The sequence below is a fragment of the Phyllopteryx taeniolatus genome, chromosome 16 (assembly GCF_024500385.1).
Source record: "Phyllopteryx taeniolatus isolate TA_2022b chromosome 16, UOR_Ptae_1.2, whole genome shotgun sequence".
In the NCBI taxonomy this organism is placed as follows: Eukaryota; Metazoa; Chordata; class Actinopteri; order Syngnathiformes; family Syngnathidae; genus Phyllopteryx; species Phyllopteryx taeniolatus.
Window position 1 is genome coordinate 18,727,679 of NC_084517.1, and position 15,789 is coordinate 18,743,467.

Here is a 15,789-nt window from a genome sequence, read left to right on the forward strand (position 1 = left end):
CAGGATTGGACAATACAGGGAAGAATCTGGCCAGATAGGGTAGGGCAGGGGCGAACAGGACATGGCAGGGCAGGACAGGAAGGGGCAGGACATGACCCATTAGGATGGGTCAGGACTGGATGGGACAGGACGGGATCGTGAGCAAGGTAGTGCTTTTGTTGTGACGTGGGAGTGACTATGCCGTGCCAATTACCCATCCGGTAGGAGGATCCAGTCGAGAAGACATCCAGGGTGAGCCAACTACCCCAACGAAGAGCCCATCCAGGACCCTAGGAACCCATCCGCCACCCCCAACCCCCAAGCACTACCACCCCCGATCTCCCACTCTTGCCCAGGCGAGGAAGAGGCATCCCCCCGCCAACAGAGCCTACTTCAGAAACCAAGACCCACAGCTTCATTCCTTGAGCTAAATGTATCGCTGATTGTGTTTTAGTTTTTCAGCAGTTAGCCAGCCTTGCCCCCCTCTACAAACCCAACACGCCTTGGGAGGAAGTGGCCGCTGCAGACGGAAAACAGGCTGCTCCAGCATCAACTCGCGGTCAGCCTTTGTAGAGAATGCTTTTGTTGTTGCTCGCTTGTTGCCAGGGACAAAATAAATAACTGGGACAAACCAAAGGCATTCGCCTGCCTTGCCTCCGTTGCCATCAGAAACACATTACCGGCCTTTAACGAGTGTTTAGCCATTCTGCTGTTTCTCCTTTCGCGAGATGATACCCCCCCTCCCCCACTCCTCATTCCGCTCAAAATCCAAAAGACAATAGTGGTATTTACAATATTTTCTTTGATGATCTCTCCATGTTTTTACTCCACTTTGAGCTTATGTGGTCTCATGTTTGCGCCGAAAAGCTTGAGGTCACTGCTGGAATGTGGCAGGAGTGAGCGAGGAGGTCAGAACATCACAAAACGCATTCCACAGGGATGAAGGGAACATCATTTGATTAGCCATACATGCACATATATGGGAGATGAACTCCAGGTCAGAGGATGGTGCAAATGTTCTAAACCCTTGAAGCACGTTGTAATTTTACCCCCCAAAGCGTTATTGGGAACATTAGCAGGAAGGAATGTCCACATGATGTAAGTTGCAAGAACTTCTCAGAACTCCAGTACACTTGAAGAGTTAAAAGAAACGGGACAACTGGTGCCAAAAGAAAAGGAGATGGAAACAACCTGAGCCCTGAAAACAATTTTTGTTTGGAAATAGTATATTCAAAGTTTACTCTTATTCCCTAAAACAAAAAATCTGTATTTATTTTTGGTAGCTTGGCCTAAAAGATTGAGTTACAGTACTGGAAATTATTTAATGTAATATTACTGTATTTGTATTTTTACTTTTGAACAACAAATATTCTCATCCATTTTGCGAAAAAAAACAAATGTATTTTACATGGAATTAGAGTGCTTTGCATTAACACTTGGTTTAGAGTCAGGATTCTATTTGAACTCTGGGAACTGCGTCGTAGTCAAACAAGGTTTACTTTGCGCTTGTCGTGATATTGTTTTCACTAGAACATTTTCTACTCATCTTATCTTATGTTGTTACAGACTCAAGAGAGACAAAGTGATCTGGTGAGATCGTTTGCTGCAGTATTTACAACCGCTGTTTTTTTGCCTGAGAACCTGACTTTGTATGTTATAATTTCAGTCATTGTGTTTATATCTATTGTCCAAGATTGATCATTTGACATTAGGTCTGCACGTGGTTGTGCGTGCAGTGGAGTTTTATTTTACTCTGTGGATTATTTCTAGTTTTTCCCTTGTGCGAGGTGGTGGTTGTCATGAGGTGCTGAATCTCATCCTAACCGCTTCCCACTCGGCTGTGAACTGCTCCAGAAAGTTTAAGAACGAGCCTTGATGAAGCCAACATAGCCACATCCTCTACAAAAAGCAGACACACAATATTGAGATCACCAAACTGGACTTCCCTCCACACATCTCCTACACCAAATTCTGTCCATGGCTATGAAAATTACCAATGACAAAAAGCAGCCTTGGTGGCATCCAACTCTCACTGGAAACAAATGCGACATTTCGCTATGCTGCCCTCGTTCCTCTCCGCCAGTTCTTTGGTCCCACTGGTGTGAATCTTATAAGACTAGCTGTGATCAGGCTAGCAGACATAAGTCTACATGCTATGCAGATCCACAACCATCTTATTTTTCATACTCTCAGACAACACAGATGGATGAAATCTGTGTCACCTTGCTCGTCAGACATTTTGCTCAGCCACAGAGCATTATTGGATTATCTTTTGCTAGCAATGGTAGCAGATGGGCGAGTCGTAAGTCCTCTTACAATTGGCCGATTGGAAGACGTGATGCCAAAAAACAAGTGATTAGCGATTAGGCGACTAAATGTCAACGCGTAGTAGTCAACTTGTTGACTAGTCTGTTCAACCCCTAATGTTTTGTAGCCTTTTTTGTGGATGACTTCTAATCTGTAATTTCTATTGTGAAAAGTGGACGTTATCATGAGTAATGGCACATATTCAGTCGTAAGAGTTTGATACAAAATTTACATGTATTTCTCGCTTTACATTTTGCAACGACAATAACATTTATTCAATTTTAAACAAACACGTCCACGAGGGCAAGTGCAAAACTGCCTGAAATCCACAAGCAAAAAACAACAACAACTGAAAACAAATAAAAATTAACATTGAAAAAGTCAGACATTACCAATTGATACACAGGCCAGCAAGAAAAAGATTTCAGTTTATTGGTCGCAACATCAACAACATTGCGACGCATTGCTCCCGAGCGTCTTGTATTGTAGGACTTCATTAGTTACCATTCGAACTAATTCAGCCTCAACGAGTTATTTTCAAAAACTTGCAGCATTCTTGCAGTTAAGTACAAATTGTTATATAAAAAAAAAAGAAAAAAAAGGAAATTAAAAAAAAAAAAAAAAGTGCGAAAACTTGTGCAAACGCCCAAGAGAACAATTAATGTGAATACACCAATGTGGCACTTTTTCCATATGTACAGTAGGCTATGTCTGTGCGATTGTGTGATAAGTTCTTTTTAACAACATGTATCTTTTTCATTTAAAAAAAACAAAAAAAGTGCTCAAGATTGTATTGGAAAAGTGAGAACGCTGACTCGGCCTGACGGTAGAGGCAAATGTAACATAAATAAACAATATAAAAATGTACTTCTTTTGTGCCAACTCACTGTAAAGCGCCCAAACTTTTTTTCCCCTCCTTCACCAAGAACTCATCCTAGAAGGATGAGAAGTCCAGTTTCGGTCACCCCTTGCGACCAATCTAGTTTGGAAGGCTAATTCGGTTTAAAACGAGGAACCAGTCTTCATCTTCATCGTTTTCCCGAGTGAAACCGCACTGGCATCTCTAAAGCGGGAGTCTGTCTGTCTGTCTGTCTGTCCATCTGTCCGTCCTCCCCAGTGACCATTCAGCAAATGAGCTCCTGCTGTATTTCGGGTCGAGGGGCGAAAGGCGGCTCGGCGAAGGAGAAAGAGCCGCAGCCTGTCTTCAGCTCACCCTGGCACGGGCATGCCAGGTACGAGCCCATCAGGCCCAGTTCCGGGGACGGCGCCGGGCTCTCTGGCTCCGACTCGGATTGGCTAGTGTCGGGTTCGTCCAGAGACGACGAGGACCGCGTGGCGTGGAGATGGTGGTGCACGAGGGGGTGGGCGTTCAGCCAAGGGTGGCTGAGGCAGTCCTCCGCTGTGGCTCGCTTCCTGAAAACATAACATCACAGATGAGTGGAAATTCTCAGATTTTTGTTTTACATAATCAAATGGAACAAAATAAATGGGCTTTACTCGGAAAATGTTCCCTTTTGTCGATTACGCAAGACATCTTTGTTGTCGCCAGCTCATCAATGCTAACAGGAGAAAAAAAGTACAGAGACTTGCTTTCATCTGCCAATTCCATTTTCATTGCTACTGCTTCTTCACATTAACAATTGCCCTTCAACATCACCTTGTTGCTGACTTAATGAGGTGATGCTTGACAGAAGAAATAAAGCTTTTCGATGACAGGCCAAGCTAAACCAGTACAGTAATCCCCCCCACTAGTCGCAAGGGATAGGGAACGAGCCCTACTGCAAACTATGATCCCAAAACACTGTCATTTCAAATTCATCTTACAACATTACACCTGAAAATAAATGGCTTATAAATGAGTTGATTTTGAAACAACTGAAAGTGTGCTTTGAGCCATAACTGAATGAGAGTTAGCACTAGAGCTAACGTGATTCCCACGTTATCATCAGCACTATTTACCCATTACTATTCGGTGATTCCTACTTGGTTTGTGTTAGCCACTACCCAGCTTGCTAGAGCTCTCAGAGTTAATCACATCATGGCAGAGTCCAGTTTAACTCATTTACTGCCAGCCTTCCCAGTTAAAACTCATTCACTGCCAGCCTTCCCAGTTAACATGTATATTTGACTTCTAAAGCCGTCAATGGCAATGAATGTGTTTCAAATATAAAACTCAGACGTTTGTGTCAGCTGACTCCTGATGCAGTAGTAGCTGTAATAGCTAGCGTTAGCCAGAGGGTAGCTGGCTAAAGATAGCATAATGTGACATTTGTGTTATTTAGTAGTAGTGTTAGAATAATAACTATCTTCTCTTTGTAAAAAAACTAACAAAATATAAAGAAAGGGCAAAGAGTTGTCTCACGGGGATGGGCTAACACTAGCTTGTGCGAGTCTGAGAACACAATGTACAGGGGGTTCCTAGTTTACGACGAAGTTTTGTTCCTACGGGGGCGACGTAACCCAAATTTGCAATTCAGAACGTGCCATGAACCTAGTCTAACGCAGTAGTAAACATTTCTATGAAAAACACTTGTAAGCCATAAATATAAAATAATCCAATTAAAAACAGCAGTACAGCGCGAACTGCATCGTTCAAAACTTCATATGTTGGGGCCGTCGGAAACAAGAGGACTCCCTGTATTTGGATTTATTAGAATTACACCATAACCATCATAGGATAGAAAAGGACACTTTTATAACTACCCAAATGAGTCACATATCCAGTTTGAAGTAATATTAATAAAAATACAACAAAATTTAGTCAGAGTTTGCACAAGAGGAAACCAATTTTTGCCTCATACACTCATGTCAGACACGTTTCCGGCCTGACTCACATCCTGAATGACTATACGTTTGCCTCTGTAAACGTCACCTGGGGTTTTTCACCAACAGGGACTTGATGAAGTCGACAGCTGGCGGCGAGATGTCCTGGAAGGTGTCGTGAGAGTACTCCACGCTGACCTGGGAGATGTTGAGGAACGTCTCCTGCTTGTCGTCACCCAGGAAGGGCGACTCACCAGTCAGCATGACGTAGGTTAGAACCCCGATGCTCCTGACCGCCAGAGGAGACAGACAACTTGTCAGCTTTGTCAGTTTTATTTTTTGGGGGATCATCCACAGGGTACACTCACCACATGTCTGTAGCAGTGCTGATGGGTTCATAGTTGAGAATCTCTGGTGCTAGAACACAAATGACCTGAATTAAATGACACACAGTAATCGCCCACGAGGTATCGGGGTCAAGCCTTGCCTTAATCGTGAAAAATTATTAATAGTTTAAACTGTAAATATACCACAAACTATGATCCCAAAATACTTTAATATCATTTCAAACTCATTTTACGCGGCCCTTAAAAATAAATGACTTGCAGATTATTTGATTTTGGGGAAAAGAAAAGAATGCACCAGAAGTGCACACGTACATGTGGAAAAGATTCTCCCTAACCTCCACTAACAACAGAGGCTTTCCCTGAGATATAGAGCTTGTCCCCTAGGGAAGATGTCTCACTTCAACGTACTTCCTTAACACTAATTCCTATTTCGTCAGGGCTTCTTGTGGCATCTTAGGCCAGAAAAAAACCCGAAGCAGGTGAATTTGTGACTACAATCGACGGATAGGGACCCGAGCCCTGCCGCGAACGTCAAAAGCTTGCGAGTAATTTACACACCGCTCCTAAATAAATGAAGCTCTTCAACTCATTTCAACACAGTTCCTTGGCTCCAAGATGCCACCAAAGGAATAACCAAATCAAACAGAACTTTGGCCTGAGCACAAAAAGGAATAAGGGAGGATAGGTTCACACCAAAAAAATCTGCTAAAATAAGGATATTTCTCACTGTAGTATGCGGGGGATTATTGTACTGAATAATTTCTGGACTCACCCACATACTCCGGAGTACCCAGAATCTCCCGGACCTCACTGATGCTGTCTACGCGTCTGGACAGGCCAAAGTCCACGATCCGGATGTCGCCCAGGGGCCTGGCGCTGGTCAGCAAGATGTTCTGTGGCTGCAGGATTGGACGGACCAAGGTTACATAAGTGCCAAAGTCAGTAGCAGAGCAGATTTGGCGCTTGGTTTGAGATAAAAAGGACCCTGGAGGATTTGGGAGTCTGCACCGTCAGTCGGCATCTTGCTGAGCCTTAGATCTAAGATAAGCCAATCAGGGAGAACGGGTCAGACATCACATCCGATGACTTCTCGGCTACATTGTTGGCGTGCACAATGGCCTGGACTAACGCCAGATTTGCTTGGGAACCGAATCTCCTGACACTCTTAATTATGACCCACTAGGGATTACTTTTATCAAGATGACATGTTTTCTGGCCGAGAAACTGAATACTTCAAGGACAACGACCCTTCAAGAAAACCCCTCCAAGTAATAGCCTTGTTATGTTAGCTCATCTTCTGGTATTAGACTGTTCCCCCCATGGGAACTAGGTTGTGCACCGGGGTTACATAACCGGCTAAATACCTCTGCCACCTCCAGGGAATAGTCTTCCCCATATAGTCACGTAATGTCCCATATAGGGCCTCTCACCTTCAGATCCAAATGCACCACATTGTTCCGATGCAGGAAGGCCACCCCCATAAGGATCTGCCTGGCCAACCGGATCACATCTTTCTCCGTGAACGCATCGTCGTTGTCGGCGACGCACTGGTCGAAAATCTCACCGCCGGCAGCACTGGTGTGGGAAAAATAACAGTAAAGAAAAACTAAGTACAGAGAAGACTTAGACTACAAAAGGTCTTCTGTTTTAAGACAGTCCTGACATACAGCGTTCAGAGGTTCAGAATGACACACAATGAACTATGACACACAATGAACTAGCAGTATAAGAATATGTTGTCACGCGGCACAAGAAGGCACGCTTAGTTACCGCCATACTTACCGTTTTTTTTTTTTTGGGTTTTTTTTGTAAATGGTCATGATGGACTATGACGCCTTTCAACTTGCGTATAGATTCATTGCTTTGTGGCCCCTATATTCTTTTTAACATGTCGTCTTAAAGTGAACAAACAACTTTAGTGCTTAATGAATCCTCCTTTCAATTTGCTTTCTTGCAAGGAGACAAAAACCATTCCGTACCGTCCTCTCGATGTAATTAAGGATAATAACTCCAATTCTGCTTTCTTTCAGCGTTACATAACGCCATATCTCTGTGTATGTTGGCTTGACAACAAGTCCTTTTGTGTGCTAATGGTAGACTTGTCATTTCCCACTAGCTAAGCGTGTCAGAGGTGGGTTGGCAGCGCATTCAGATAAGAAGCGATACCGTTGACAGGCATATGAGTTGAGTTAGCACCGTGGCAAAATACTGGCCGGGCAATTCAGATGTTTTTTTTCCACAAAGTAAAATAAGGAACACATGCTGGGTTTACACTGCAGGGTTCAAGTGACGCAATTCCAATTTTTTGCTTTCTAGCGGCACAATTGCGATGAGTCAGTTGGACCTGCGGTGTAAATCCAGCCTTAGTGATGAAGATGGCAAAAGGTTGACGTCTGTAACAAGATACTATAAGAACCTCAGCCTTCCTCTTTCCAGGGATTATACTTAGGAAATGTCACTAGTGGTTACGTAACCCCGTCGCCCTCCCAGACGCTGCGCCATCGACCAGCATCAGCTGTGAAAAACAGCGGCGATGCACCCGCAGAGAATTCAAGATCAACGAATCCATGGTTCGCAAGTGGACGAAGCAGGAAAACGCCAGTATCATTGCTGAACAGACCCCCGGCAACAAGACTGACTCCAAGAATAACGGGAGGGAACCCGGCATGTTTGATGGAGAACTTGCCCAGCTGTTCATTTCGGATACAGAAGATGAGGACTTTGATGGATTTGTGGATGAGGATTGATCAAAAAATGAGTACATTGTTAAATACTTCAATAAAGTACAACAGAACTCAGTTTTGCTCCCGCTGCCTTTTTAAAAGCATACGCTAGCATGCATGCTAGCGTATGTTTTACCATGCCTGCGCCCAATAATACGGTGCGCCTTATGTGTGCGTTAAAAACAGAAATAACTGAGACAGCGCCTTTTAATACGGTGAGCGTTATGGTCGTGAAAATACGGTAAGTGCCTATTAAATTGGAGGGGGGGTGTCTTGGCCAGTGAGGTCGTTTGAGCTCCAGGCCAGCTCAGACAATGCGAGATTGTAAAAGCAAATGAAAAAAACAGTTCTCAAAATGTACGTAAATGAAAGCAGGAAATTAAAAGCTATCGAAAGGGCCAGGGTAAACTAAAATGGCTTATGACTTCATTAATTTAGTTGTGGCTACTTTTTTCTTTTTGGGATTATGCCATGAGGTGATTAATGCACTAAACGAAACCGTGTTTTTAAACTGAAAACGGGTAAAATACTTAGATGAAAGCATCACGAGCCCATTTCACACATCTTAAGCAGGGTTCACACATTCCGATAATAGGGCCAAATTCAAGCAGGCCTGATTTCCGGATGTCTCTAAAGCGGGGTACACGCGTACCAATAATTGGTTTGAATCTGAGCCAAATTCCACTCTTCCCGATCAAAGGCTCGATAATCTGATGTCTCTAAAGTTTACCCTGAGCGATTATCCTGTAGTGTGGGGTGTATCACAAGGTATTTTTCGTCCCCTATCGGCTCAGAAAACGGTCAGTGTCGACAATGGTAATGTTCATTCTGAACACGAATTTGAAAAAGGTGCTGGCTTTTCCCTTCTAAAGTGACATCGCCAACTAAAGCGTTTTCAGTTGTTTTTGTTTGAATCAGGACATCAGGTCATCTTTACCTAAACTTCAGAAGTTCAGAAGATTCAAATCTGACTTTTCGTGCAGGCTTTTCCCAGACTAGTCATTATGCAGCGAGTAAAGCGGGTCTGTGTGGTACACTACTGGCTGCAGCTGCACGTGAAGCGCTGAGAATATAGCGTTTATTTCACAAACAAGACTCCGGATGTGGCTGTGGCTATGACAAATATGTTTGAGAACGCGTGTGTGTGCGTTTGGCGGCCGGTGCGCTACTTTTAGTAGCTTTGCTTACTGCTTCGCACAGGAAAAGTAAAAAAAAAAAAAAATGTGAGCCCGAACCGTGCGACTCAGCATAACCAAATGCAAACTTAAAAGCTAGCTTTGTAAATTTGCTGCTGTGGGTGCGACCTGCGGTGCTACGTCCCGCTTTTGCACTTCGTTAGAACAGTCTGCGTAGCATAGCGGCAAAGCCACAACGAGACTACTTAGCACTTCAAACCACACGGTTGCTTGCAAACTTTTTTTCAATTTCCTCTGAGCATTTAAAGGTATTCTGCAGAAAAATTCCTGGCTCACCTTCTTTTACTGGTACCGAGTGACGACAGTTTGATGTTCCGATCGATGAGATTATGTTTGCACAGGTGCTACATTTTGAAGCAAATGAACAATTTAGCAGGAACTGGCAAGTGACTGATGTGACAAGTTTGCTGCCAAAAAAAAAAAAAAAAAAGACTTAATATACTGACAAAATAAACTAGTGAATAATGAATGGAGTAAGCTCAAAACACATCTCAATCATCTTTCTTCATTGAAATGAATGGAATTGCCATTAATTCGTTCTAGCCACACACACAGAAACATACGATACGTCACTTTAGGATGTCAATGCAGCAATCATTCATGGAATTTTTCGAGGCTTTGCAATTTACAAGCAAATCATCTCTAAACCACTTTTTCCCGGCTCGGCTCAAGCTCACGGCGCACGTGGGCGACGAACATTTCCGATCCGAGGCGCTGGGAAGCTTTTCATTCTTTCGCCGTCTTACCATTCCAACACCAGGACGATCTCGGTGGCCGTCTCGTAGACCTCGTGCAGGGCCACCACATACGGGTTGCACTTGGCCAGCTCCAGCATGGCGATCTCGTTGAGGATGTCCACCCGGCTATCCTGGCCCTTCCGCCGCTTGCGTAGGAACTTGGCGGCGTACTGCTTGCCCGTCGCCTTCTCCGTGCACTTCTTCACCACCGCAAACTTTCCCCTAGAGACAGACAGTGGTTTACATTTTAAAACAGCAATTTTTTTTTTCTTTTAAAAGGACAGGATGCATAGAATCGTGCTAACAAAGTCCCACAAATGGACACACACACGAATAAAAAAAAAAAACACTAAGTGGTTTCATTGGGCAGCACTGATGTAGCTATTGAGCTCAAATATGTGCACAGGAAATGCCATGAGACACTCAGTAGGCCTCTTTGTGTTTTTTTTTCTGCCTCCGCATGGAAGGTCTGACCAGTGGAAGCACAGGCTGCTGAGGATTCGTGACAATTCAAGCAAATATTAAAAAGCTACACGTGTGCCAATATAATATTAAATATATGCAATAGTCAATAATTGGTCAAGAAATTAAGGAAAATTAAAACTACTTTCATAGCAAGGATGTGCATTTCATTTCATTTCCCTGGTTAATATGCATTTTATTCAATATTATATGTTCAATTAATTAATTATTTTTAAATAGGAAAATCTTACTGATATTGTTTTCAACTCCTGTTTCTGTGCCAGCAACATGGATGTAACTCAATAACCGGTCCAATCAATGTTTGCCTCATAAAGTCCGTCCCCGCTCCCATCGCGAAATTAACATTTTCATTCTAGACCAGAGCCTGACGTCTTCATAAAATGCAGTACAAATCTCAAACATGCTTTTTAACACGGCAACACAAAAACTAACAAAAAGCAACAAAAACTGAACAACAGGGGGTTATGTAACCCGAATTTGAACTTAAATCAGAACCTACATAATTACAGTAAATATACCTCAACGTATACCTTGTTCATCAGTACCGCCATAAACCGAGGCCCTCCTGTAGATAATGAATGAGGGGCTGCCTAAATTATCCAGACATTTACGTGTTCATTAGTCAAAGGTCAGGTCGTGCTCCCCGAGCACATAATGAGGCCCCCTCCTCTTTCTTTTTAAATACAGCTGACAGAAACATGGACAAATGGACGCGTGTCGACGCCTCCACACAGAAGTCATGACAGTCGTACAAAAAGCTAGCCAGTTGGTACCACAGACCAGGACCACCCACCTGACCATGAGGTTGTCAATGGTTCAATGTTTAGCTCCAGTCATAATGGTTTGAAAGCACAATGTTCCTGAAAGGGTCCAGTCAGCATGGTGCCGGTCATCCCCCCCCCACATTCACACACTGCCGAACCAACTCCAGCCTCACCGTTCCGACCCGGTTCTGGTGTTTTGGGCTGGTGGTCCGGAGCCAGTGGGTCATTGTGCAAAGAACATAAAAAGGCTAAACCCCCGTCAGAGCCTTTTCTCAAGTTAATTAGCCCCGCAGAGAAGGAGCGCCATGTGGGCTGGGGAACTACGTGTGATGAAAAGGAGTGATCGATGGCCGCAGAGTGCAGCGAGCGGGGGTCTTCTCAAAGACGAGTCAAAGGTTACCAAACATGCCTGTCGTCCAAAGGGGCACATTCGTGTTATGGGGGTTTTGTGCCCGTGTGTGACAGCATTTCAGAACTCAACGTGGAACGAAAGTGATGACAATAAATCTCAGATGATTCATGAATCACCATTTGCGAAATGATGCACATTTTTATGTAGAAGATAAAATATTCACTGAAAACAAACCTATTCTCACCGAGCCGTGTAATTATATGCTCTTTCTGTAATGCCCTAAGACAACGCCAGTAGTAGCTAGCATTAGCCGATAGCCGGCCAGCTTGACAACAAACAAGCAGTGTGACGGAAGGTTCCAGTAAATGTCCTACAGGCAGGTGAGGCTTCTGGTGATGTTGACGTGAGAATAATCAGGCTGGTAAACATTTTAAGATGATGCAGAGATCGGTCCGAATTGCTATTGGCAACGGCTGATCAGCTGCTATCAGCTCACTGCTCAACGTAAGGTACAGTAAGTATCCAATTAAAGAGGGTCATTTGCGATATATGCTTTTTACAAAAATTAGAGTATCCATATATTGCCGAGTTGAAAATGTTAGGTTGCGAAGCATTCTCGCATTCCCAATGCATGTTTTTTTGTAAATCAAATCATTGTATTTATTTTTAAGACTAGCTTAAGTTTTAAAATAAGATGTTTTGTGATCATAGTTTGGGGGGCTTATTATGAAAAAAAACAAAATTCTACATGTGAATTTGAACATGGTATCGACGTCAATTTTCATCTCATTTTAAACTCTTTGATCAGATACTGCATGATAGAATCCAGAAGACGCCCAACGCACACTGTGCAAATCAAGTTTTAGCACTCGTCACACGACGAAATAAGAACTTACACTCTCCCCACCCCGATTCCCTCAAATCAGACTCAGACACCTCCACTGCCTCACAGACAGACGGAACTCAAAGAAACCTACCAACATTTCACAAACAACTGTAGGGTCACAACAAATTTACCTTGTCGTTATTATTCTAACTATATTTCTCTGCGTCTGGAGACGGCCTTCCTGCAGAGTTTTGCGCCACGACAAATGACAGGAACACGTGCACGTACGCATGCTCGTGCTCCCGTTTCTGCACAGACGGCCCTGCGGGGGTTCTCGTCACACCAGTGGTAAAGCAGCTGACAGAGTCACGTTAAATATCCCGCCGCAAACAAGCTCTAATATGCTCCACATCTCCCCTTCTAAATGTGCATACTATAAATCTAATCACAGACGTTTGCACGTGCACACACACACACGGTGTATAGTAGACGCCCCATGCCCTTAATGGGATTACACTACGAGGGCCAATTTCAAGCTTGTCGCAGGGACAAAAGGCACGGGACGGGGGAGGATAACGACTGTGGGGGGATGGGGAGGAAGATGGTCCTGCTGCTCTGTCAAGAACGTAACAAGCCCCCCCCCCCCTCACACACACACACACACACCAGAGACATACAGGGCCTGGCTGCCATCCCGGCATGTCTGGCTGAATGGGCATCCCCTTGATTTCTTTATTTAGGCTTTGCTTTAATACAGCGATGACCTCAAATACTGCTACTATTTCAAAAGCCGTGACTTGCACTTTCTAATGTTTGGCTCACTTTATTTGGCGCCATGCACGAGTAGGCCAAAACATTAGAAACGCCTCTCGATATGACTCAGCGAGTCCAAGATAGAACCAGCTCATAATCGGAGCCTAAAATTAGTACTTTTATGACAATGTCAATCAAAACTGAGCATTATAATCTGTATTTTTGATACCATTTATGTATTTGATGTATGATAGATATGAATGGGAAAAGGGCTCATGCGAAATGTTTGTCAGTCTCCGGAAGGGTCCTCTCGTAACATGTTTCCCCCACCCACAAAAACAAAAGCGACTTCAAAAGAGGCACCACTGTGAAGTAGTGGTTAGCAGGTCTGCCTCACAGTTTCGAGGGTCGGGGTTTGGATCTTGGCTTCGGTGTGGCGTTTGTATGATCTGCTCCTGCTTGCGTGGGTTTTCTCTGGCTTCCTCCCACATTCCAAAAACACTGTCGTCAGTCGAGTCATCTTGGAAATGCTAATCCTAGCGCCTAATAAGGATACGCATGATAGAAATTGGATGCATGTTATTGAACAGTGATTCTCAAAGTGGGGTATGAGTACCACGAGTGGTACGCGGGTTCCCTTCTAGCGACACGTGAAAAAATCACTGCCCATTTACAGTTCAGTTGTATTTAACTTTTAAACACTGTTTGTTTGAAACATTTATTGAAGTACTATTGTTATTTAACCTTTATGTGCAACACATTTTAATTGAATCATTGAGTTTTTTTATTTTATTTTACCACACATAAGCGCAGTGTTTCTGTTCAAACTACTTAATGTTACTAGTCACTTCACATTGTTTGACAACTGCATCATTTGCATAATTGTCATTACATTGCTCAATGACTCGCCATACTTGTGTTTTTATGGCCTAAATGTACAGGGGTTCAAAATAATATCAAATATACTTTTTTTTCAAAATAAAACCTGTTTTTTTTTTTAATGAACACTTAGCCCTACTACGTTGCTGTATTTTGGTCATTATGGTGGCACTTTGAGAGCTAAGAGTTTTTGTTTGTTTGTTTTAAAAGGTGTACTTGGTGTAAAAAGATTGAGACTCAATCACTGGTATAGAAAATGGATGTATGGATGGACTTTAACACAAGAGCTACTAACTCAATAGTGCTTGCTTACAAAACAACATTCGGCCTAATATGTGCACTCTCTCCCTTTTTGTTTGAATTAGATTTCCCACAAATCATCTGAAGTTTACGCATTGACAGAAAGTTCAGAGGAATTCCAAAAGGATCTTTTTGAGCAGCACTGCCAAACTGGCAACCCACACGCGTCTCACTCACACGTGCCCGTGTCAAACAAACTAATATGATTAACTACACAATCACATTAGCTTCCAAAGCGCCGTGGGACCACTCAAGGCTTACATACAAACACTTACCGGCCCAGTTCTTTACCCGCCAGCTCGTAATTGGCCGTGAAGGGATCCGATCTTATCCTGGTGTGGATCTTTGCCACCATTCCGCTTTTGCTCAGCATCATTAGGAAAGTTCAAATCAAGTGTCTAGGGGACAAAACCAAAAAGTGCTGGGACATCAAGTAGAGTTGAGCATGGTAATAAAAGATGTCACAACGTCGGACAGGGGAGATATAATCCGGGTTTCGAGACAGGAGGATGGCGTGTGACTGACTGCTGTTTAAAATTGCTCTGAGACTTCCTCCACTCATTCGGGTTAATAAACTGCTACCGCTGGTCCGCCCTTTTCGTATACGCCACGCAGCGAAAGCCAATCGGCGCACGAGTAACAAGGGAGGGGCGGGGCCAAGTTGAGTGTGCCAGCTGGCTGTGATACGTACAGTACATACACACACAATGTTATTTTGCGCTCAGTGCGAAAGCAATATTTAATATTAGAAATGATTAAATAACTATATATAAATAATATTATGTACAAAGAAAAAGAACACATACCTTTGTATTTTTAAACGTTATTATCATTTAATATATTTTCATTTTGATAATTCTAGTTTACAGCTCATTAAAATAAAATTATTACTTGATAAAATAGTATTTCTATCAAAATATCAACGTAAAACAAATATCAAGGAATAATATAAATATAAAAGAATTAATATTATTAATAATAATAATAATACATTATTATGTAAGTTTTGTTTTACCGTATATCAAAGTATCAGAATAAAATACATATTAAATAATAGATAGCTAATGATCTTTAAATACAAATAACACGTGTTACTTTCATTTGTATTTGTATATATTAGCTAATGTATTTTAATTGGGATAATTATGGTTTATGAGGCGGCACGGTGGCCGACTGGTTAAAGCGTCAGCCTCACATTTCTGAGGACCCGGGTTAAATCCCCGGCCCTGCCTGTGTGGAGTTTGCATGTTCTCCCCGTGCCTGCGTGGGTTTTCTCCGGGGACTCCGGTTTCCTCCCACATCCCAAAAACATGCATTCATTGGAGACTCTAAATTGCCTGTAGGTGTGACTGTGAGTGCGAATGGTTGTTTGTTTGTATG

At 43.0% G+C, this 15,789-nt stretch overlaps 1 protein-coding gene across 1 annotated transcript; it reads right to left on the reverse strand.

Annotated features, from left to right (window-relative positions):
* Nucleotides 1-2,697: 2,697 nt before the first annotated feature.
* stk17al (serine/threonine kinase 17a like) lies at nucleotides 2,698-14,961 on the reverse strand. Its single transcript, XM_061748212.1, has 7 exons — nucleotides 14,685-14,961; nucleotides 10,062-10,274; nucleotides 6,827-6,971; nucleotides 6,169-6,295; nucleotides 5,418-5,466; nucleotides 5,159-5,338; nucleotides 2,698-3,699 (listed from the first exon to the last, which is right to left on the reverse strand). The coding sequence occupies exons 1-7, from the start codon at nucleotides 14,783-14,785 to the stop codon at nucleotides 3,411-3,413; spliced, it is 1,104 nt and encodes a 367-aa protein (XP_061604196.1). The 5' UTR covers nucleotides 14,786-14,961; the 3' UTR covers nucleotides 2,698-3,410.
* Nucleotides 14,962-15,789: the final 828 nt, after the last annotated feature.